The 25,323-nt window shown below is 34.0% G+C and overlaps 1 protein-coding gene and 1 long non-coding RNA gene across 18 annotated transcripts in view; both read right to left on the reverse strand.

Annotated features, from left to right (window-relative positions):
- The window catches only part of PICALM (phosphatidylinositol binding clathrin assembly protein), a 104,346-nt gene that overhangs the window by 21,344 nt on the left and 57,679 nt on the right, over positions 1-25,323 (reverse strand). For 5 of the 17 annotated variants that reach the window (XM_045577685.1, XM_036428511.2, XM_036428508.2 and 2 more), the window contains 9 exons: positions 23,728-23,813; positions 20,140-20,263; positions 19,732-19,868; positions 16,546-16,649; positions 11,514-11,660; positions 2,478-2,585; positions 761-892; positions 630-660; positions 356-455 (listed from right to left, as the gene is read on the reverse strand). In XM_045577685.1, the coding sequence (XP_045433641.1) occupies positions 356-455; positions 630-660; positions 761-892; positions 2,478-2,585; positions 11,514-11,660; positions 16,546-16,649; positions 19,732-19,868; positions 20,140-20,263; positions 23,728-23,813 (969 nt within the window). The remainder of the gene's footprint in view (positions 1-355; positions 456-629; positions 661-760; positions 893-2,477; positions 2,586-11,513; positions 11,661-16,545; positions 16,650-19,731; positions 19,869-20,139; positions 20,264-23,727; positions 23,814-25,323) is intronic. The other 12 variants (XM_036428513.2, XM_036428517.2, XM_036428510.2 and 9 more) reach the window with 5 other exon arrangements.
- Positions 17,017-18,487, reverse strand: LOC118713672. Its single transcript, XR_004986353.2, has 2 exons — positions 18,302-18,487; positions 17,017-18,246 (listed from the first exon to the last, which is right to left on the reverse strand). It is a non-coding gene; the product is annotated as an uncharacterized LOC118713672 (long non-coding RNA).

The following is a 25,323-nucleotide window of genomic DNA, read 5'->3' on the forward strand; positions in this document are numbered from 1 at the left end:
CTCAATAGCAGGAGGCCACAGTTCAATTCCTGTCAGGGCACATGCCCAGGTTGCAGGCTCGATCCCCAATTTGGGGTATGCAGGAAGCAGCCAATTAATGATTTTCTCATCACTGATGTTTCTATCTCTCTCTCCCTCTCCCTTCCTCTCTGAAATTAATAAAAAACATTAAATTTTTTTTTTAACTGTAGCTGCAAATATAATCAACTAAGCCTCCTTAAATACAAATTACTTATATTTCTAAAATGCAATATTAACAATCTTTCCATTTATGTCCATCACTTTAAAAACATTCTTATGTTACACATTTACCTAAATTATTTGTGTTAGTATATCATAAGCTCTTTTCACTCACCACTGTTGCGGCATTCCAAGCAGTTGTTGGTGCAACTTTTGGTTGCCAGTTAGATCCTCCAGTTAACTTCTTTTCACCTGGCTGACTCCAATTTACATCACTTTAAATAAAGACAAATGAGAATATTAAGTTCTGTTCTCATGAAGTTTCTTTTCAATCTATTTAGATTGAACAGAGCATTTAAAATGCAAATGACATCTCTACACACACTTTCAAGATGAAAGCCGAATCCACCTCTAAGTGGCACATGGAAAGAACACAAATAGAAACTCACTTCTTAGTGGTTCCATTTCCAATGCCGAGATCTAGGACAGGGGAAAAAGAAATCAGTTAAAAACTACTTTTAAAAGAAATAAATAAAACACCTTATTTTAAAGAAGATTAGAGAATCCAAAGAATACTTACTGCCCACAAGATTGGCTAAGGATGAATCCAAGTCATCAGATACCAGCTTGTTAGGTGGAAGTTTGGAAACAGGAAGACTCTGGTTCTGCGAGGCCACTGTTGGTTTGAGAAGTCCACCTATTTCATCAAAGCCTTAAAGTTAACAGACGAAATAGGCCTTGTAAGGAACTTTCTGGTGCTACAGCTTTCTAAAGGAGGTCTCTGCCTTTTCTTATTGTTTGTTTACCAGGGAAGTCCTCCACAAAATGAGTACTAAATATACTCTTTAATGGAAAAGAAGAAATTCACCATTTAAATGAACTGATTGAAAAGGCTATATTTCCTTTGACAGAAATAATGTCTTATTTCAGGACAATACTAAATCAAGGTTAAAGGGGATGAAGAAAGCACTCAAGTAAACTTATTCCAAAGTTGTAAAAGAGAAAGGAATGAAATACAATTATTTCCTTTACCCAACATTTTCTTAAGACTCACTTATATCTAAAGCAATACAGATTAAAAAAAAAAAAATACATCTCTGGAACCTTTGAGAAAGATTTAAGAAATAATATTTTACAGACCGTTGTATACTCTTCAAATGGGGAATATAAGGTGTTTGTAAAATAGTACATTAGAAGCTAGTCAAAATAAATCATTTTGGGTCTTTCTAAAACCAGCTAATCTAAATTATATCTGAGAAATTGCTATAGTATACTTCAACTTTATAAAATGGTCTAGTAAACTAAGACATTGTTTAGAAATAAAAATAAAATCCCTTATGGTTCTTTATTGAAGGGTAAAAGGTAAAAATAATCCAATAAAGCAACCCCTAAAGAACTACTAGTAAACAGCTCAATCTAGGAATACCAGACAATCTGAAAATAGGAAGTCATTAAAAATGGCACTTTAGCCCTAGCTGGTTTGGCTTAGTAGATAGAGTGTTGGCCTGTGAACTCAAGGGTCCTGGGTTCGATTCCAGTCAAGGGCATAAGGGCTCAATCCCCAATAGGGCGTGTGTAGGAGGCAGCCAATCAATGATTCTCTCTCATCAATGATGTTTTTATCTCTCTTTTTCTCTCCCTTTCTCTCTAAAATAAAAAAATATATATTTTTGAAATGGTGCTTTACTACTACATAGGGAGGATAAATAGCGATTGAAAGAGCCTCGATTTGGGATAGCGAATACATAATAAAATATATACATGATATATTACAGAATTATATTCCTGAAACCTATATAATTTTATTAACCAATGTTACCCCAATAAAAATCTCTACAGATTTATAGTAAAGGCTCATCCTCAAAACAATACAATGCCCCTCCACCCACAACTCTGATATTTAATATATTCTAGCTATTCATACACAGACTATCTCAATAAGTACTCCAAGTTATATTTTCCTTGTTTTCAAAAAAGCCAATTTCCTTTCAGTAAAGGTAAAAACTATAATGAGTAATCTATATATAGCCACTATCACCTTAGCAGTATAATCTGAGCAAAATCTCTTCCCCATTTCCCAAATCTCTTATTTAGCTCTAGGAGAAACAAAAATGCCACTAAGAAAGAGTAACAGTTAATAATCCTGTAAAGCTCTCATCTAGTGGCTGGAGGAGGAGGAACTTCTTCTGCTACTGCAATTTAATCTATTTACACATGTTAAAAGGAGCATTTTCTGTCCTTACACAGAATCTAAATTAGAGCATTATAGTAATGTTAATAAAATAATTTTTTCTTACCCCCAGAATCTACAATAACGTTAGTAGATTTATTTCCAAACACAGATTCAAAGTCAACATTAAGGCCAGCTGAAGGATGTGGCTGTGCAACTGGAGAAGAAGTGAATCCTAAGAAAAACAAAATACAAAATGCTCAATTCTTTAATAAGTCTACACTTATAACTCTTTAATAGTAATAACAATAGAATGGAAAAAGGAGTAATTTCCCACGACAAAAACAAAGCCAACCCTGCAAGAAGAATGTTTCCTACTACACTACCACATCTTTTTTTGTAGTGATTACATTTCCCATAACAAAATCATCCTACTGACAAAGAAAACTAAGATAAGAGCAACTGAAGTTGAACTACCAATATGTTTCATTATAGGGGGGGGGGGGGAATCTTGCTTATTTTTTACCTTAATGTTGATAATAGTTAAAAAAAATTAACACATCTAAAACATACACACTGTAAGGGTTTATTTGGGAATAAAATAAGTAGTATGTTGCTTTAAAAATAGATGAATGCACTTAGTATCCTCAAGAGTCGTTTTTCCTCTACCAATTCGTCTTCTATATTTCTCCCCTTCCTCTCTCCCCCTCCTTTTCTTCCTTCCATGACAGTGACAGGATTCTGAAAGTTACAGCCCACTAATCCTTATGTCCCAAAGAGATCATCCTCAATTCCCACCACTCTCTAACTTCAACTTATTACTTCCAACAGTGAGGTTGACAATATATACAATCAAACATGATAATTTACCTAAATGGTCTAAAATACCACAACATAAATAGGAAATCTTTCTTGTTTTACACTTATTCTAGTGTTATTAAGTCAACATTCAGCTTAAGCCTCTGAAACCAGACTACACCGAGGTAACTAATGTAAAGTTTTCAATTGTGTGAGGTTGTATTTTTGTGAGATAAAGTTCTGAATTTCTAGGGTCTGAAAAGAATTAAAATCATCTAAAAATGATTAGGGTTATCACATGACTTGGGGAGCTTTGAAATCACTGAGTATATATCCACATGGAGACTGATTGGTCTAGCAAAGATCACAAAGAAGGAATTCTTTCAGTTTGTTGTAATAAATGGCTCCTTGCATTATCTTCCATTTCTAAATTCTATAACCCAGAATGTAAAAAACAAACAAACACAAAACAAAACGAAAATCTGATATTAGAAGATTAACAACTATATCATTAGGGAGAAGTTAAACTTGAATCCTAAACATAGGCTCTCTTTCAGTTTTCTGCTTACGGACTTCCAATCTGTCAGAATCTCACTTTGAATTCTTAATGTGCACTGCACCAAGATATAAAGAATTATAATATGATGTTGTACCTAAAATACTAGTCTTAAAATTTTTAAAAGTTCAAAGTAGGACAAGATTTGGTGGGAAGTCCAGAAAGGTCCTCAAAGGTAGAGACCAGAAACAATGACTTATTAACTGTGACTCACACAATCTAGTACACAATACTACCACTTTAAAAGTAGCATTTTTTAGATCACAGGATAAATATTCTGTATGGCACAAATTTTTAAAGAATATTCAAATTTGATCTTATTTCCTAAGTTCTTAACCCTTAAAATACTGTTAACTCAAAGACATTGGTCACACAACGATAGCACAAATACTATTAAAATACATAGTAATTCAATATTTAAATCTGACATTTGTGAAAACATTCCTAAAATTAAACAGACTTACCAACTTAACAGCATTGTGAGGTACAAGCTGTTTAAGAATTATACCATGGGCTCTAGCCAGTTTGGCTCAGTGGATAGAGTTAGCCCGAGGACTAAAGGGTCCTGGGTTAGATTCCGGTCAAGGGCACATACCTTGGTTGCTGGCTTGGCCCATGCAGAGAGGCAAGCAATTGATGCATCTCTCTCACATCAATGTTTTGGTCAGGGCACATGCCCGGGTTGCAGGCTCAATCTCTAGTAGGGAGCATGCGGGAGGCAGCGATCAAAGATTCATTCTCTCTTATCATTGGTATTTCTATCTCTCTCTCTCCATCTCCCTTTCTCTCTGAAATTAATAAAAATATCTTAAAAAAAAAAAAAAAAAAGGATCATACCATTGGCTCTTCTCCTTACAAAAATAATCAATGTATCTACTCAAGAAAGACAAAAATCTATCATGCTTAATTATATGTCAAGGTTATCATTACAGTGTAAGAAGTATACATATTGTTCTTGAAATCATTCTGGAAACATCTTGGCTATGATGTTACTAAGCATTAGAAAATACATGGAACAATAATTTATAACTAGGCAGTAAGAATATCAAATTTCTATTTTCTCCCACTTTCTGGAATTGGATGATATCAGAGATAAGCTTATCTTTTATAGAAATACAAAAACAATTTTATTACTTTCTGTAAAGAGAGGAGCACTTTCTGAGGTTCCTAGGGGGGCCAATCTGTGAAATTACATTATTATTACCAAAAAGCATAAAAAGTTTGAAGGTATATAAAGTAACCCAGAACTAGTACCTCTCTCTCTCTCTCTCTCTCTCTCTCTCTCTCTCTCTCTCTCTCTATATATATATATATATATATATATATATATATATATAAAAACAGGTAAAAATGAAATTTTTAATAAGTTATACTAGCTGATTCACTATCAGGGAAGCACCAGCTTAATTTAAAAATAGCATTTTAAGTCATTTATAAAGGCTGGTAATACACATACATACCTTCAAGGTAAAGAGTTCTGTGTTATTTCAATCCCCATTATGAACTTAATGGCCTTTTGTCCCTGGGTCACTTTTTGGGAGACTGTCAAGGATTGTCAATCTTTAATTTTTAAAAGTGACTTAAAACAAAGGTACAATTTAAAAAAAAATACTATATATTTTATTGATTTTTTACAGAGAGGAAGAGAGAGGGATAAAGAATTAGAAATATCGATGAGAGAGAATCATCGATCAGCTGCCTCTTGCACACCCCCTACTGGGGATATGCCCGCAACCAAGGTACATGCCTTTGACTGGAATTGAACCCGGGACCTTTCAGTCTGCAGGCTGATGCTCTATCCACTGAGCCAAACCAGTTTCGGTCAAAGGTACAAAATTTAAAATTTTAGGGACAAAAGAATAAAAGATGAACTAAGACTCTTTGAGTTAAGATAAATTTTATGGAATAATCACTACATTGAACTGGCTACTCTTATTTCATAAGGCCTTGTGAAAAAGTGTCACTACCCATCACCACTTTGTAGATGTACATTTAGAAATCACTGCCCTGCGGGCAAATCTTAGAAGGATAATAATATATTAACTAAAAGGAAATCTTTGGGGACAGAAAAAAATTCTTTACACCTTTAAGAAAAATTGGCTGGGTTGTTAATGAATTTTGGTGGTAGTTCTGTAATAAATGAGGCCTCATTTTTTTGTGAAAGTAACTGCTATTTTATTAATACCACATAAACAGGGTATTTATTACTTAAACCTCATAATAACCCTATGATAGTTACTATTATCATCCTCATTTTACAGATGAGGAAACTAAGAGATTTTATAACTTATCCAAAATCAAAGATTTTTGTAAGTGGTGAAACCAAGATTTGAATCCCAATTTGTTTGATTCTAGAATCTAGTAGGGGTTTTCAGTTTATCCTAAGTATCTCATCTTATATAAATCAGTAGTTAGAAAAATAAATTATTATTTAGCTATAGTAATTAAATATCTCTGTTCAACAGGACTATTCAAGTTTTATTAACTTCTTGAGCTTTTCACAGCAACTGCCTGCCAAAAGAATGAACAACTCTTGGCAATTTTATAATCTAAAAGCAATGCAAAAATAACCAGTGCTCACAATTGTACCTGATGATTAAATAATAATTAGATAAAAAGTACATTCCAAATACAAAATGATCTACATACACAAGATGGACTTTAATAGTTTTAATAATAATTCTATGTCCAGGGATAGTGTTGGATGTAACACAGTCATATATGTAAACCCCACAGCAATACTACAAGATATATCCCAATTTTCTTAAGTTTAGAAAGGTTAAATCCTTACTTAAAGTCACACAGGTTAGAAAGAACTAGAATCCAAAGCTAAATTCACTGAATTCCAAACATATTATCTTTCCATCCAATGCCCTCAGATATGCCATTTTAAAATACTTTTAAACAAGTCCAATTCTTATTGCCAGTCAAAAACTTCAATTCTTCAAGCCTATTTTTTAATGCCAACTTAACTAAGATAACCAACTCCTATGCCCACAAAAAAATCAACGGGGCTTCGAGGTTTTATTGCTTGAGCACTGGCCTAGAATATATTTGGAAAAACACAAATGAATACAAATTGGCCACACCTCCCTGGAAACTGCATCCCATTTCAATGCCCTTTGCATAGTGCTAGAAAAGCATGCTTCTTTCCAATGAAATTTCCCTAACACCTGGTGCAACAATTCTAAGTAAAAATTATCTACTGTTCTATCATTAACACTGATCCAAAGAGTTATAAATTCTATAAGCTTGCAATATTAAAATGTTATTACCTTTTCTGAGAATTTTAAAGTTTTGAGTATAAATTAAAGTAACTGAAAGATAACACAAAACAATAATGTGTTTAATTAAGTAAACAAAATTTGGCAAAAATTATTTTGTTCTTTGAAAGCAAAAAAGTATTTTTCTTACAAATATTTTAAAGATTCATTTTAAGAAAAACAATAAAAAAATCCCTTTTATACAAATTGATTAATTTTAGAGATACCATTACCTACCTTAAAATAAACCAGCTACTATAGAAAGGTCATGGCACATAAGGGCAGTATTAAGATAAGCTTGAATACCAAAAAAAAAAAAAAAAAAAGGAATCTAACAAGGCATATGAGGGTGGGGACAGGGCCAAGGATTTGGGGTGGGATTTGGGAGAAGCACAGAGTAGGAATAAACAAAAGTAGAATGGAGTGAATAAAAATAAACAAAATATATAAACATATTATATTGACAAGAATTAACCAACACTGCATGTTTAGATTTTAAAAATATGAAGCAACTGGCTTTATAGCTAATATTAACCTGTCTTCTAATGTCCTCTTTGAAGCAAGTCTAGACAAGTTCATTGACATGCCATAGCTGGGACAATCCACTCGCCTTGACTTATAATTCAGTATTCTTTTAATAAGAAAAGGCCACCTAGTACCCTAAGCCAGTGTTTTTCAACCTTTTTGGGCAAAGGCACACTTGTTTCATGAAAAAAATCACGAGGCACACCACCATTAGAAAATGTTAAAAAATTTAACTCTGTGCCTATATTGACTATATATAAAGTAATTCTCTTGAATAGGAATCAAATAAACACAAAGAAAGTATTTTATAATTACTTTATTATGAAATATTAAGTAAACAAAATAGTGAAAAATTATAAAATTCTTGTCTTGTCTGCACCTATGGCACACTAGTGTGCCCTGGAACAGCGGTTGAAAAACGCTGCCCTAAGCATCACATCAGATTGTTGTCTTCCTCTAGAAGGGCTGGAGGGTATCGTAAGCTGTTCTCTGATTTTTCTGGGTTGTTCTCAATCCTAAAGAGCAGGGGTTGACAAACTACAGGCTATGGCCTATTTTTACAAGCCCATGTGAGCTGAAATCGTTTTTACATTTTTAGAGGTTATTTAAAAAAGTGACAGGAAAGAAAAAGATACAACAAAGAAGGAAAGAAAAAAATGAATATACAGTTGAGATTTTTATGCATTCTATAACGACTAAAGTATTTACTATCTGGCTCTTTACACAAAAAGTTTGCTTGCCACTGTTCTAGAGCAGAACTAGCCAACAGAACTTTCTAATAACAGAAATGTTCTACAATTTCGTCCTGTACAATATGGTAGACGCTAGTCACACATCCCATTGAATAAAAAATGTGGCTAGTACAACTTACAAAGTAAAATTAATTTTAACATTTATTTTTAATTAATTAAAGTTTAAATGACATATGTGGTCAGTAGCTAATTAGGCAATGCAGCTCTAGGAATGCTACACCTTGGGTGATCCTTTCATGTTCTTACTCTGAATAAAAAACTCTTGGCATTTTTTATTACACAACTTACTCCTCAGAACTTTTTAAGTTTTAAGTCATCTTATTAAACAGCCTTTTCTGGGACAGGCATCAGCAGACTACACCTTTGTGAATACAGTTTTGGAACACAGTCAAGCTCATATGTTTATGTATTTTCTATGGTCGCTTTTAAACTATACTGTCATAGTTGAGTAGCTGTGACAATGATTTGGTTCACCAGCCAAAAATATTTACAATCTGACTGTTTTAAAAAAAAATCCTCACCTGTGGATATTTTTCCATTGATTTTTAGAGAGAGTGGAAGGGAGGGAAAGATATAGAAACAGAGAAAACATCAATCACTTGCCTCCCACAAGTGCCTTGGCCAGGACCAGGGATGGAGCCTACAAACAAGGTATGTGCACTTGACCGGAATTGAACCCTGAGCCCTTTAGTCCATGGGCCAACGCTCTAACCACAACACAAACTGGCTAGGGTTACAATCTTACCTTTTTTTAAAATATATATTTTATTGATTTTTCAGAGAGAGGGATAGAGAGCTAGAAACATCGATGAGAGAGAATCATCGATCAGCTGCCTCTTGCACACCCCCTACTGGATGATCACCTGAGTGCCAGAAAAGTTAAATGCCCGCAACCATGGTACATGCCCTTGCCCGGAATCGAACCCGGGACCTTTTAGTCCGCAGGCCGACGCTCTATCCACTGAGCCAAACCGGTCCCGGCTACAATCTTACCTTTTAAGAATAAGTTTGCTGACCCTTGTTCTAGACTAATGCCTAATGGTTAGTTTCCCCTTTTGTACTCATTTTCATTTTTAAAAATACATTTTTTTCTCTAATGACAAAACTTAGCAGATTTTTAAATAAAGTATACTTTAACTTTCATTTAAACTATTTGCTCTGAGAAAGAGCATATAAGGATTTAAATCTGTACTTCCATAAGGGAAAGAGCACTGCAGAGCAAATCTGCTTCAAGATTTGCTACCAAAAATTGAGTTATCTTGGTGCATTTAACTTTTCTGGCACTCAGGTGATCCATAAAATGAGAGTTGAGAGTTGAGAACTGGGCCAAATATTCTCTTAGGGTCTTTGAAAACTCTGAATTAATCAATTTTATGATTTTTATTTTTAAACTAGAAGCCTGCTGCACAAAATTCATGCACTCGGGGTCAGGGCATTCCTCCACCCAGCCTGCGCCCTCTCACAGTCCAGGAGCATTCGGGGGATGTCCGACTGACAGCTTAGGCCTACTCCACATGGGGAGCAGGCCTAAGCCAGCAGTTGGACATCCTTAATGCTGCAGCACAGGCGAGAAAGGCTCCAGCCACCACCACTGTGCTCGCCAGCCATAAGCCTGGCTTATGGTGCACTGACCACTAGAGAGCAGCAACCAGTCATTCCACCACTCAGTCAATTTGCATATTAGCCTTTTATTATAATATGATAGGATGTACCTACTAATCTTGGAATATATGGCCATCAACTTTACTAATCAGCTTTGCTTTCTAGTCTTCCTCTTGTCTCAACTGATAGATCTTAAACTTGGTACAGACTTTCCTTGAGGAGCCAAAATAATAACTAATACTTTAACAATGGCTTTTATTTCTTTTTTATTCTGCTTCTGTTTAAATGTGAAATAGCCAGGAACTTTAGCTTAAAGGTGCAAATAGATGTGACAGCCTGAAGCCCATGCATTGTTCTAACCTAAAATATGGAAATAACACATGGCCCCAAAGCAAAGACATTTGTTTTATATCTCAAATTAAGAAAACTGACTAAAAAGATACAAACAGCCATATTTACTAAACATATACTTGTTCATACAGAGTAAATATAAACTTGTAAGAAAAAAAAAGTACTCAAGGGTAACTCTAGTAACCCCTATTATCAAGCAAATAAGGTATTCCATTTGACAAATTTTCTAAAGAATAACAAAATGTGAAATTTAGTTTCAACCACTTTTTATATAATTTTTAATGCATTACAATGACACAAAGGAATTATTGCAATCAATAATTATGGGTTGTAGCTATCAGACTAGTTATATATAACCAGAGCTCCTGCATTGGAACTTTCTCAATTCTCCAACTATTACTTTCTAGTCACCTTCCTTCCTCCCTTTCTTTCAGATATATCTAACAGAGTATGCAGAGTATAGGTTCATAGATGACTTTCTGCATGTTACTTTAATCAAAGATTTAAATTTGTGTCACCTTAAGCTATTTTGTTGAAGTGTATAAAAGCAGTTTCACCATCTTTTTAGGCAGGATTAGCATCGTTTTAGCAGGATTCAAAAACATTTTGGTTTTGAATATACTTAAAAACTTACTCTTCTTGTATAATTCTGGTGTGAAATTTTGACTTTTAATGGATTTTCATACGGCAATTAAAAGTCACTTAGCCAATTGCTTTTCAGTTTCCACTTTTCATTTACCTTAAGGCTAACAATAACATGAGACATTTAAGGGCATGCATAGATTGTACTATTCACAAATAGAAAAGATTCAGAAAAAATAATTCAGAAATAAAAGGTAAAAAATATGTATTTTCAAAAGGAGGGGGGAAGAAGACTAAGACAGTTCCTAATATAATAAGCCTATCTCCCACATACAGAGGAGAAATATAAGCACACATGAACATGTATGTAAGTTTAAGAGATATTACTCTTCCATCAACTCTCCTAAGAACCAATTATCTTAACTAATAGATAGGATTTAGCATGTGATGCTAGACAGCTTGAGTATTGCAACATAATAGAGAACAAAACACTTAAGAAAGTGTAACTTCAAAAGAACTTTTCTTACCTAAAAACTTGAATTAAATAAAACCAGGGATACTAGTATCAATTTAAAAACCTCACTATATTATAGCTATTGTTATTTTTAAATTTGATATCAAAATTTAAAATAATTATTGCAATGCTTAAAAAATAATTAATGGATACATTAAAAAAAAAAAAAAAGTAGGCAGTATAAACATTAATTGGAAAGAAAGGTTAAATGGTACTTTACCAACAAACATTTCATGAGTAGGTGTCCTAGTAGTAAAAGTGGGTACATCTGCAGGAATAGGAAGGTAAACATCACCACTACTTGTGATGAAAGGATTTAAGTTTGGAATGGCATCATCAACAGCATCTACAGTAGCAGAGAAAGGATCTGTGTAGTCCAAGTGCATTTCAACAAAATGAAGAAAGGAAGTAAATTAATTAGTATTGTAATTAGTCAAAAGATGCAAAGTGAAAAGTAGTGGCTATATTACTGCTTATTAACCTTACATGCAAAAACACCTAATCACCAAGATGGAAGAACTGCATTTTAACATATTTTAAATTGAATCCTCCGGAAAAAAAACATATATTTATGTGTCCATTAATGGTAGCAAATTAAGAATAGATCTGCTTTCCAGCATTAGGAAGCCACCATCAGGTAGTTAAAAAGGAATAATAAACAAAATGCTTCTGTAAAACGGCCATCCATCTTACATCATGTTCCTCACTCTAGGTGGGACATGTATTGACTTGTGGCAAACCTATGTTTACTCAAAAAATTAATAGCTCTTGTATAAGTTCAGAGGTAGGAAATAAGAAAATAAAGATGAAGAAAAGATCCAATGACGGGGAAAAGTATTTTATGAAAATTAGGAACAGAGGCTAAAGATTGGCCATTTACAGTAGACTGTAAAGAGCTTCATAGGCCAAGCTAAGAGTTTTAAAGATTTGGCTTTAAAATTAAAGGAAGGTAATGTTATTTGTTACTGAAGAAATAAAAAGGTATTTTTCCCTATTAGAATGTTAGTATATATATATATACTATTATCAAGTTCTATATGTAAAGTTGTTTTATAATCAGGCATTTCCTGTACCTATATCTGATTCAAAATAATCATTATTCTAATGATAGAAAGCCATTTATCCTACCTTAAGTAAACAGAGTGAGGAAAAAACAAAGAGTAGCAAAAATATAGTATAATTTTTTCTTACAACACAATAAAAAAATGACAAGAAAACAACCTGTTGTCTATTCTAGTTTGTGACCCTCAGTGAAGACGACCATGGTACCTAAAGAATATCAAGCACTGTATTTTTCTCTAAGGATGTATGATGGAACAAGAAGGCAGCAATGGCCTAAGACCCACTCACTCACTATGATATACACATACTTTCCATAAAATCAATAAATTCAAGACAAGTGTTCCACAAACCCCACAACTGTTTACAAAAGAAAAATATAAAGAAAATGTTGAGGTCACTGGCTTAAATATCATAAATCTTTTAAATTTTTTAAAATTTTTGTATCATTTAAGGACCTTTCTAGAAAATAAGCATTAGTATGGAATATCAATTCATGGCCAAAAGTCAAGTCCTACAAAAATATCAAAGTTCACTGGTATACTATTCAAACGCAGATGAAATCATGTTAACATATTTCCTATATTAAGTTTGGAATGGCATCATCAATAACATCTACAGTAGCAGAGAGAGGATATATGAGCAATGAGGGAAAAGATTCAAAAAATAATAATTCAGAAATAAACGGTAGAAAAAATATATATATATTGTATTTTTTGTACTAAAATAAACATATAATGATGACTTCTCTAACTCCTTCTTGTATAAGAAGCTCATTTAAGTTTAGAGTTGATTGGTTCAGTTGACGGTGCTATTTTTAAACATTTACTTTTTATAGTACATCATACTTTGTTGGACAATAAGCAACAACAACAAAAAACTCTCTAGATTTCTATGCAAAAAAAAAGCCATGAGAGAAGTCATTAAAAAAAAACCCACACAATTTTAGAACAGATCCACTTTTATGAGAAAAAACATGTTCAGGAAAGGACACTATTAGTTATCTGCTATTCTACTGATTGATAAGTGTTTTGCCTAAGCACATACTATCAATCATTTTCTATTAAGCAAAACATCCTCAAGAAGAATATGCACATACGTGTAAGTGCATGTGTATTCAAGTCAATCAGACAATTAGAAAAACCAGTTCTTATCTACTTTTCAAAACACGACAGGTACTCTATATGATGTTAATGAACAAACAGTTACTATAAAACAAATAATAAAAACATTCATTAAAACAAAAAAATCCCAGCTAGTTTCCAACTTAAATTTACTCATTAGACAGGTAACTTTAAGTTCTTAAAACTTTTTAAAAATGAATTTTCCATTATTTTAAATCATTATTTATTTGGAAGTTTAATTTTGTTATACTAGAGTCATAGAAGAATAATCCAAAAAAAACGATTAAAATAAAACCTGTCCAGTCATATTATAGTCTTGAGATTCTAAATACTCTTTATACACAGAAAATTTATTTTTTTTCATAAAATGTTGTTTCATGCTAGTTGGGACTTAAAGCAAATTAAACTTCAGAATAGATAATTGTTTTTTTTGCCTGAATTAAGTTTAGAAATCTTGCTTAAAATATACAAAGTGCACTGAGTTGATAATATTGTATTGTTTTCCTGTTGTAATTCAGTTTTCTTAGTGATGACAACATAAATCTTCTGAGATACTAGTATTCAATATCAAGTGCTTGTTTAGAGTCCAGAACACTTCTTTAAAAATCAAAGGTTCGTTAATAATGCAATGAGAGGAACAGGGAAGCTTATGTTCTCTCTCTTTTTGGTGGAATCTTAAATGCCTTCACATAAGCATACAACTCTTACCTCCCTTTAACTCTGTATCACTAACTAATCTGTACTCGGAAATATGTATAATGTCTGTGGTGTTTATGGTAAGAATAAGAACTAAATTAAATACCAAATCTATTAACACCCATCTTTAGTGAATGAAAAGATAAGAATAGAATGAGATTTTAGAATAAAAAATAATCATCTTTGTTTTGTCACATGCTATAAAAACAAACAATGCAAAATGATACATATTTCAAATGTTCAGGTAAATGCTTAATTTCAAAAACCTTTTAAAGATTTATCATTATGATCAAAGCTTCTTATATATAAGACTTATTAATTTATCTTAATCCACTTTTATCCACAAATATATATATACTTTTAAAAAAACATTTTTAATAGTCTCACTTGTACACAGCAAGCCTAATGTTAAAATATGGGGAAAATTATGATGAAAATAGTACAAAAGCCAAAATAAACAAAAACAGAAAAAGAAAACATAAATAAATGTACTTCAACATATTCTATTCACAAATAGATGGCTATGGATATTTCTCATCACAGGACATAGAACAATTCTTACAGGCTGAAATTAGTTAAACTTATTCTCCTATAGCAGCAGTTTATTTGCCTTCACATATGAGCTCAAAATAATTCCAAGCAAAAACTTTAACTTGTCATTGTTAGAATTAATGATATATGGTATCCAGACAAAATAATTTCAGAATTAAGTTTTGAAATGTTATATTAATTTTCATTAGCCTTTTGTAAAAATTTTTCATCTATTGAGAAAGACAATGTCTCAGCTTTAACTTAGAAAAACTACTCTTTTTTTTTTTTTCCCCCAAAATGGGAAGCAAGCTGAAATTGCTTAAACAGCCATTCTATTTCTACTACCCTTTCCTAAAGTAATTTATAATGAACAAAAAATAAGCATGTAAGTTTTGGAAGATTAAAAATCCCAAAACTAGAACTAATTAGAATATTAAGAAACTCCTTTCTTTAATCTAAATTAGCTGTCTACAGTTCACTTAGCTAAATCTAAAATATTTATTGACTCTAAAGTAGGTTATAATTTTTAGAAACTACTACTCCCAGATCTCAAGATTTAGCAAATTTACACTTGCCTCCAGAAACCACTAGTTTTAACTAAGTTATGGCTCACAAAATGAGTCTAAAAATCTAGTGTTTTAGTGTTTCACTACTCCTGCTGTTCCCTGACCAATATTTTGAACCAGAAATGACCCAGTCTCAAAGTAAAGAAAATGCCATTCAACAAGTATTTATAAAGTACTTATTATAAATCAGATATTGGGGGTAGAGCCCTGAAAAGTATTTGAAAACATCTACCTTCACATAGATTATATTCTATTACACAAAAGGGAGCCTTAAGAAATAATTATAAAAAACACAAAACATAAAAGTTCTTAAAACTCAAATTATTAAAACAAAGATGCAAAAAGTCTAATTCATATGTCATAAAAACTCACTATGTTCTTTATCTTTGATATGAGAGAGACAATCAATTCAGATTTTACATATGAGCCACATATAAATTTTAAAGTAAGTTTGCCATTCTCTATAGTTCCCAAGACCAGCAGTCGCCAACTGATGGTCCTAGGGCCACTGGTGGTCCATCAGGTATGAAAGGTTAGCAACCGCTGCCCTAGACAGTGCCCTTTCTCAGAATATCTCCTTTCCCTCCCAAATATTTTTTGAATGTTTATAAAATAATACTTACACATATACTAACAAATAGAAGTACTAAAATTTACCAAAGGAAATGATTTGAAAGCATACTTAATATCTAAGCAAAATTGCTTAAAAACTGACATAGACGAGGCTCACCCCTTTAAAGATGCCATGGTCATGGTCATGATATAGTCATCAAAGATAAATATTCCTGTTGGTACTAGGAGGAAAATCTTGGAATACCAAAATCTTATAGGTCTGAATTAAATCAATATTTTAAATATAAGTACCAGTAGTATATAAACTTTGTCATGACACTTCCCATCAGAACATAGTTCATTCATTGCCTGATAACACCATCTGAGTTTTATTTGAACTTTATTATATACTTACACAAGATGAGTTTTTCCCCCCCTCCAAATAATTATTTTTTCTATACCAAAAGTAAAATGACTATTACACATTTTCTGATTATGGAATAGAAAGTCAACAATGAGTAATAATTTAATTGAACATCAATTCTAAAATTACATTTATAATTAAACATGTCTGCAAAGGGCAAATACTTTATTGCCATTTAATTATTTTTTTAAGTTCTCATGTATCAAGTATAATCAAAGCTATGCAAATAAATAAAATACCACAGAATAGGAATAGGGAGGGAAGATGCCTGTACAATATATGGAGTTCATTAATGCTTACCTCCCCACGTACTTGCTACCTGAGAAGTAGCTGTCATAGAAAGTCCAGGTGGGTGAAAAGTTGGTTGTTGCAAATCAAGCAAATCATTTGGTAGCTTTGATGAGCTAGGAAGATATTTTGAAAAGATGATTAGATAAACTTTGCCACTTAGTCACTCCCTTTTCCCAAGTAAATAAAAACATTACAAACAAAACTGAGAGAAAGTCTCAAAATGTAAATCTCAGGAGGAATAGTTTCAGTAAGATAACAATGGCATATCCTTCACACACCAGCATATTTCTAAGAAGGCCTAGAAAAATATTCAAGTAACCATATTTTTACTTTGCAGAGAATTCAAGTAATAATTACCCTTCAGGAAAAAATCAGTAACTTCCCCAGTAAAGTACTGATTTTCTTATTGAAATGAATCTAAATGACATGATTCAAAATATGAAATATCACGGCAATTTTAATTTTTTTTAAATTGTTTTCTTTCTTTTAATCTTCAAAGAATTTCAATTGCATTTGCAATATCAATACACATACACAAAGTAAAATATCTATTAACGTCACCTCTACTGCTTCATACTCCAAACATGTCAATAATTCAGGAGAAAATTATACATGCAACTAGCTATAAATTTACAACACCCATCCATTACACAACTCCAGAGGGGAATGCTTATATATTTTTTACCACAAGACTTTTATGTAATTAAGGAATAACTCAAAAAACAATCCTAGGATTTCCATGCACTGAAGCATTAGCGTACCACAGCTTAGATCACTTGTAATTTACACTTAAAACTGTTTTAAAGAAATGTCTTTTAGATACAAAAAAATTTTTTATACATTGGTTAAGTACAAGTACAAATACATTTAGAATATGCAATAAGCATTCTATAACAGGCTGTAAGATTTGCTCTTAATTACTATAAAAAAGGTGAAAACTTCTGAGTAGATTAAGTAAAATAAAACAAAGTCAAATTAGATGAAAAAAATATTTTTTAATCCTCAAACATTCAACATTCTTTCCCATTCATTTCCCCTAAAACAAACTTCTTTTCAAGGTCCCCAAGTGGAAAATGTAATAATGGGTTCAATGTCATTTTGTTGGGGATTAAGGAAAGTGGCATATAAAAGGAAAGCAAAAAAGAAAGCTGAAAGAAAAACACATAACTAAATTCACTAAACAACTGAAACTTTAGGGAGCTAAACACTGTGTGCTAAATTTAGGAGCCTGTTGAAAATGAAAATTCTTGGTTCTCCCCCCACACCAGAAACTCAGGGTGGAACTAAGACATCTGTGGTTTAATTAACCCTCCAGGTGATTCTGATGCTTACTTAATATTGAGAAACTCTGACCTATACTGTACTATACATTACCTTCTTTAGAAACTGAGGTTAAAAAAAAAAAAAAAAGATTATTAACAAAGTCAGGATTCAAACCGCAATCTGACTTCCACACTTCTATTTTAAACCACTATGAAGTAAAAGACAGAACAGATTTGAAAAAGCCAATTATTTTAATTTGCCTAGAAATATTAAGTAGCTTAAATTAAGTAACAAGATTATTGATATTGATCTGTTAGGCTTCAGTAGGCAACTAGACTATTACTGTGCTCCAGACTACTGAGTTTAACACCAAGGAATGGACATGAAAAAGACATTTAATACCCAATGAAAGGATATTTTGAAATACATGTCTCTCTCTCTCTCTCTCTCTCTCTCTCTCTCTCTCTCTCTCTCTCTCTCTCTCTCTTTCACACACACACACACACACACACCTCGCACAGTTATAAGGGGTCTTGAACCATTAGACACCTCATAAATGTGTTTATAAGCAATGACATGTTTGCCAAGAGATAATCTACTCTATTTCAATTATAAACTAGAGGCCTGGGACATGAAATTCGTGCACTCACAGAGGGGGAGGGGTCCCTTAAGGCCAGCCTGTACTCTATCACAGCCCGAGAGCCCAGGATCAGGCCTAAACTGGCAGTGGACATCCCTCTCGAAATCTGGGACCACTGGCTCCTAATTACTCACCTGTCTGCCTGCCTGATGGCCCCACCCCCTCCACCTGCCTGCCTGATCGCCCCTAACCTCTCTGCCTGCCTAATTGCCCTGCCTCTACCTACTGGCCTGGTTGCCCCCAACTGCCCTCCCCTGCTGGCCTGCTCTTGCCCCCAACTGCCCTCCCATGCCAGTCTGGTTGCCCCCAACTGCCCTGCCCTGCCAGCCTGATCTTGACCCTAACTTGCCCTCCCATGCCAGCTTGATCACCCCTAACTGCCTCTGTCCCCATCACTATGGCTTTTCTGGAAGGAAGTTGGCCATCAGTCAACCTGGTCTAATTAGCATATTACCTTTTTATTAGTATAGACAGATTATAGAAAATAGGATTGCTTAGATTGGGGGGAGGGGCTTTTTCAGCAGGAGGAGATGCTCTTGGCAGACAAAAATACATAATCCCTCTATCTGGACTGATAGCCAACCATATGCACTATATTGCCAAACTGGTCATTAAAAAATTGAACTGCTTTCTTACACCTTATCCCAAACAGCGGTTGCTCTTAAAACCCCTTCTCAGTCATCACCTTAGGTTTTGCTTTCACAGTTCACCTAAGATTGGGTTCTGACTAGTTGGTTTCTATGCCAGTCAGCATCAAAAGCTCTGTCTCCTAAGCAGCCACTGGCTCCTGACATTCACCCAGATTTGGTTCTGATTGGTCAGTTTCTATGCCAGTTAGCATCTCCAGGCCTGATCAGAGAGGAGGGGCTAATCACCAGCCCTCGTGGAGGCCCAGAGAGAGAGGCTCAGCTACTGGCCAGGCCCCAGAGAAAGAGAGAGGCAAAGGCTGATCAACAGCTGCCACAGAGGCTACAGATCAGACCCTGCTTCTTTCTCCAGGCCTCTCTTCGGGCCTGATCTGCAGTCCCCTTGGGAGTCAGTTGCAGCCATGGCAACCCAGCACTGACTGCAGGACTGACTTCTAGTTGGTTGATCCTTAAGTCATTTTGAGCATTATAGACCCTGGGTTTTTATGTTAGGATTATACCTATACAACCACTTATCAGTACCTCCCTTGTATGAATTTTTTATTACAAATGATAAAACAAATTAAACTTAAAAAGTTATACAAAACTTCCATTAGAAGTTTTAAATCTAAGTATTCAATAGAAATCTTTAACCTCTCCACTTACCTGTTAGATGAACTAGGGGTAGAAAACAGGTCAATGGCTGGTACAGTCATTATACCCCCTGCTGAGGTGGACACAGGAGAGGCTGCAGTTGTTAAAGAGGTATGAGGTTTCTTTGCAAGTTCTTTTAGGCGCTGTTCCTATCGAGAAAGGAAGCTACCATAAGGGTTCTAGAAGCAGATTTGTTTATAAGTTCTCTAAACAAAAGTATTTTCTAATTTTGTTCTGATAGCAGAAAGGTATTCTCTGTTTATTAGTCATCCAATTTTAGGACCAAAAATTAGACTAAGTACTGAGTTTTATCTCATTTGAACAACTATACATTAAATACTATTAGTCTCTATAGAGGTCCTAATTATTTTATGAACACCCGTATTTGTTTTTCCAAATAAAAAGAATGCAAACACCTACCTTTAAAGCTTTTAAACGAGCCTGTTCTTCCTCTAATGCTGCCTGCTTTTCCCTTTCATCCACTTTGGTAAGAGACAAGCCAGTACTTGCCAGGGAAGAGACTGCATTAGAAAGTGTTGTCGCCCTAGAATAATTGGACAAAGGTAATTTGGCTTTTTGCCAAACATTTCACTTTATAACCTGGTTATGAAATGATCTGGCAACCAATAGGCACATAATTATGAACTACTGAAGTCAAAACCAGTACTTCATATGAAATATTCTACACAGTAACCTAGAGAATTATTAGCAGTTACATGATTTAAACACACATTCACACTTTTTGTTGTTATTGTTAATCCTCACCAGAGGATATTTTTTCCCCACTGATTTTTAGAGAAAGAGGGAGGGAGGGAGGAAGGGTAGAGAAAAGATTATCTAGAGAGGGCAGGCAGAGAGAAACAATGTGAGAGACACACACATGCCCTGATCTAGACCAGGAATGGAACCTGCAACCAGACACAAGTCATTGACTGGGAATAGAACCTGCAATCCTTTGGTGCATGGGCTGATGCTCTAACCACTGAGATCACTGGCTAGGGCCACATATTCACTCTTTTTAAAGTAAGAGTTCGATTTTATAAAGGATTCTCAATAAAGGTGAGAGACATTGCAGACTGATGAAAATATAGTGTTCCAAGCTCCAAGGAAGGGAACCTATATAATTAGAAAAAAGCTCACACACTCTCAAGAAAATCCAGATGAGTAAAAAAATTCTGAGTTTCTCACAAGAAATGACTCCAATAATTTACAGCCTGGGTTTTTTCAGTGCTACTACAGGAACAGTAAAACATGAACACCCAAAGATGTCGTTCCCAGAGGAACACTGGATACCTCAGAGGAAGGTCAATTTCATTCCAGTCACTGGTCCATCTGGCACTTACTTTATCTGCTACCCTTTTAAATTAGAATTTCCTTTTCAAGCATATTAGTCATGCACAATGTATCATCTCTCACTAGCAGATTCACAGTAAGCTGCTTCCTTTCCCTTATATCAAAACTTTACCAGTATCATAAACCCCAACATTAAATTCCCAAATGTTAATTCTAAGTAAAATAAACCCATGTAGCAAAGAATGCTAACCTGAAGAACTACTCTTCAGTAATGACCATTATTCATTTTCATTTTATCACATACCAAGCATCATTAATCTCTACTCTAAAGCACATAAGTGGCAAAAATATTCAAATTTTATGTAAAATTAATTTAATAAAGGAGCAAGTAATATACTTGTCACAGAAATGCAAGAAACCCAACAATTTTTTTCTAATCCTCACCTGAGGACATGTTTTTATTGCTTTTTTTTTTAAGACAGAAATATCAATGTAAGAGAGAAACATCAATTGGTTGCCTCTCATACACATCCTGACCAGGGATCAAACCTGCAACCTAGGTATGTGCTCTGACCAAGAATCAAACTCACAATCTTTTTTGGTATACTCTCCAACCAACTGAGCCACCCAGAGAAGGCAAGAAACCAAACTAATTTTCTTTATTGGCTTGATTTTTCATTACTTTCTCAAATCTCTGGGCCTTATACATCTAAAAACCTACTAGAAAATTCAAAGAGCATATTTAGAATTAAAAACTTAAAATTCAGTAACAACATTTTTCTTTTCTTTTTAAATTTTTTTTAAAATATATTTTATTGATTTTTTTACAGAGAGGAAGGGAGAGGGATAGAGAATTAGAAACGTCGATGAGAGAAACATCGATCAGCTACCTCCTGCACACTCCCTACTGGGGATGTACCCACAACCAAAGTACGTGCCCTAGACCAAAATCGAACCTGGGACCCTTGAGTCCTCAGACCGATGCTCTATCCACTGAGCCAAACTGGTTTCGACCAATATTTTTCTTTACAAATTAAATTTTGTTGCTAAAAACAAAACAAAAAAACACCAAATTCTGAAAAAATATAAAAAATGTCTAAAAAGAAGGTTCTCATTACATTTCATTCAAAAAATTTTTTTAAAATATATTTTATTGATTTTGTACAGAGAAGAAGGAAGAGAGATAGAGAGTTAGAAACATCGATGAGAGAGAGTCATCGATCAGCTGCCTCTTGCACACCCCCTACTGGGCATATGCCCGCAACCAAGGTACATGCCCTTGACCGGAATCGAACCCGGGACCCTTCAGTCCCCAAGCCGACGCTCTATCCATTGAGCCAAACCGGTCTTGGCAATTTCATACAAAATTTTTTATACTGTTAAAAAGAAATCTTTGGCCGAAACGGGTTTGGCTCAGTGGATAGAGCATCGGCCTGCAGACTGAAAGGTCCCGGGTTCGATTCCAGTCAAGGGCATGTGCCTTGGTTGCGGGCACATCCCCAGTAGGGGGTGTGCAAGAGGCAGCTGATTGATGTCTCTCATCGATGTTTCTCTCTATCCCTCTCTCTTCCTCTCTGTGAAAAATCAATAAAATATATTTTAAAAAAAATCTTTGTAAGAATACAGGAAAATTATTTCAATCACTACCCAACACAGAAATCATGTTACAAGGTTTATGTGAGATGGTCTGTGTTACTTTCAATTTGATAAGTTAATTGGTCTTCGACTTGGAACTCAGCCTAACAGACTGATTAAAATATAACATGTCAATAATCAACCCCATGAACTGACATTAGAGAAAGATGATAAAATCTGATGTCAGACATCCTAGAGTTGAGGCCCAGAGTTACTACTTGCATAGTTCACAGGGCTGTTGTGAGGTTTAATCAAATTTGTAAAAAAGGTAATTTGTAATTATAAAACATCAAACAAATCAATGTGTTATCATCTTTAAGAGAATTCTTTACACTATGAATGCCAGAAGTCAATATCACCATGCCATAATTGCAAGAGTTTCATCGAAAGGTTGATGGAACTTGGGGACTCAACAAGGGCTGAGTCACATGTTATCACCTGCTGGAATGGCTAAAGGCATTTCTCCAAACCTACAAAGGATGACTGCTTGCTGTCAGACAGCTCTGGGGATCTTAATTTATATATTATTGCCTCCTGTTGGCCAAATACCTGAACAGTCTTAGGCTATTTCCCAATCTGACAGTGGATTCTGTACCTAACTCTACCCTTTGATGTGTATATCTCCACCTTGCCTTAGGGCAAATTGTGTTAATAAAAAGCAAGGGGTCCTGACACAAGGAGAACTTGGTTTCTTTAGCCAGGCTCCTCTGCTCCCCCATACACCTTTCAAAAGTGTGTTTCATCTCTGGACTCTTGATTAACTTATGCACAGCCCATTCTCTAGGTTTCCTGAATGCTTTTAGATGCCAGATCAAGACCACCAGTGTTATATGAACACAATTTAGACCAAGTAGTCACTATCATCACCTTAATAAATGCTAACATTTACTGAAGATCAAAAACTATTCTAAGAATTTACTACCCATTTAACCCTTCACAGCAACTCTATGAGGTTGATACTATCATTAAACCAATTTTTAAAGTTATTAAATCAACGTAAATAACTTAGAATTTGATCTGGATTCACCAACTCTTTCAGAAACATCACTCCTGCTCTTTGCCCTCTGAAAAATAGTGTACCTGCTTGCAGCTGTAGAATCTTTGATTTTCTTTCCTTCCAAGGAAGCTAAATGTTGTTCCAAAGCATCAAGAAGACTACTGGGGGCCTGAAATTATAGAAATAAGACTTTCATGATAATCAGGCCATTGATCAAAATAAATCAAGTATCATCTGACATAGGAGGGAAACATAAATAATGAACTAATTAACAATGGAGTTTTAGCTACTTAAGAATGACACTATCATTATTATTATTATTAAGGCCTGATGTACAAAATTCATGCAAGAGGTTCAGCCCTCACAGCCCTGGCTTTGGTCTGGAAGGTCGCCTGGAAAGTTGTTTGGCTGTCCAGTATAATTAGCATATTATGTTTTTATTATTATAAATTAGAGGCCCGATGCATGAAAATTGTATAAGAGTAGGCCTTCCTTCCCCTGGTTGCCGATACCGGCTTCCTTCTAGCATCCAGGACCCAGGCTTCTCTTGCAGACCCGGCTTCGTTGGGAAGATCATCCAGAAAGACATTTGGCCTAATGAGCAAATTATGCTTTTATTATTATAGATAAGAATGACCTAGTAAGGGATATTAATGAACATAATAAAAATATGAAAACTAAGATTATATAAACATGAAACATTTAAGAAGATCCTTAAATTATTTCATTTTAAAAATATTTAACTTATTTGAATTTTAAAGAGAACCATACTCCTAAAAGCTAGATAGACTGTTGAGTAGGTTCCTGGTACTTAATAAGTACCTCCTGATTCATTTTTGAATAATTATTGATAAATCAAACTGAAGACTAACATCAAAGAAATAAAAATTAAAATCACAATGAAATACAACTTCTTATTAACTAAAATGCCTGAAGTTAAATAGTCTAGCAATATCAAATGTTGGTGCATCTCCTATATAATGCTGGTAGAAAGACATCTACTTTGAAAAAATTATCTGGATATTTTTTATTATAAAGTTAAATTATATATTTATCTACCTTAATTATCCAATTCCATTCCTAATTATACACCCAAAATAAATGCAAAAATGTATCTCCTCAAGAAAGGACTTGTTCAAGAATAATTTAAGTAGCTTTATTTATAAATAGTAAAAAACTGTAAATAATCCAAAAGTCCATCATTTGGAAAATGAATAAACACAATTGAGGTAAATATGCACCAGTAAAGAATAATTTAGTAGTACTTTCAATGGCATAGACAGTTCTCAAAAACACTATGATGAACAAAAGAAGCCAAACACAAGAATAAATACTTGCATGATTCCATTTATACTAAGTTCAAGATGTGATAAAATTATTAGAAACCTAAACAATGGTTTGCATGGAGAGAACCAGAGATTGACGGGAAAGGCACACAAGAATTGAGGTGATAGAATTTATTTTTATCAAATGTTTACACTTATCAAACCTCATTGATATAAATATTTACCTCAATAAAAGGAAAAAAAAAAGACTAGTGTTTAAACTCTCAGGCTCTATGGCAAATCTCAACTTAATATAAAGAGTTAATTACTTTCAAAAGGGCAACTTTTCGATGATCTAAGAAAAACTGTTACTAAGTGAAGCAAATGCATGTGGCATTTAATTGCCCCAAATAC

The sequence above is a fragment of the Pipistrellus kuhlii genome, unplaced genomic scaffold (genome assembly GCF_014108245.1).
Source record: "Pipistrellus kuhlii isolate mPipKuh1 unplaced genomic scaffold, mPipKuh1.p scaffold_m20_p_9, whole genome shotgun sequence".
Classification (NCBI taxonomy): Eukaryota; Metazoa; Chordata; class Mammalia; order Chiroptera; family Vespertilionidae; genus Pipistrellus; species Pipistrellus kuhlii.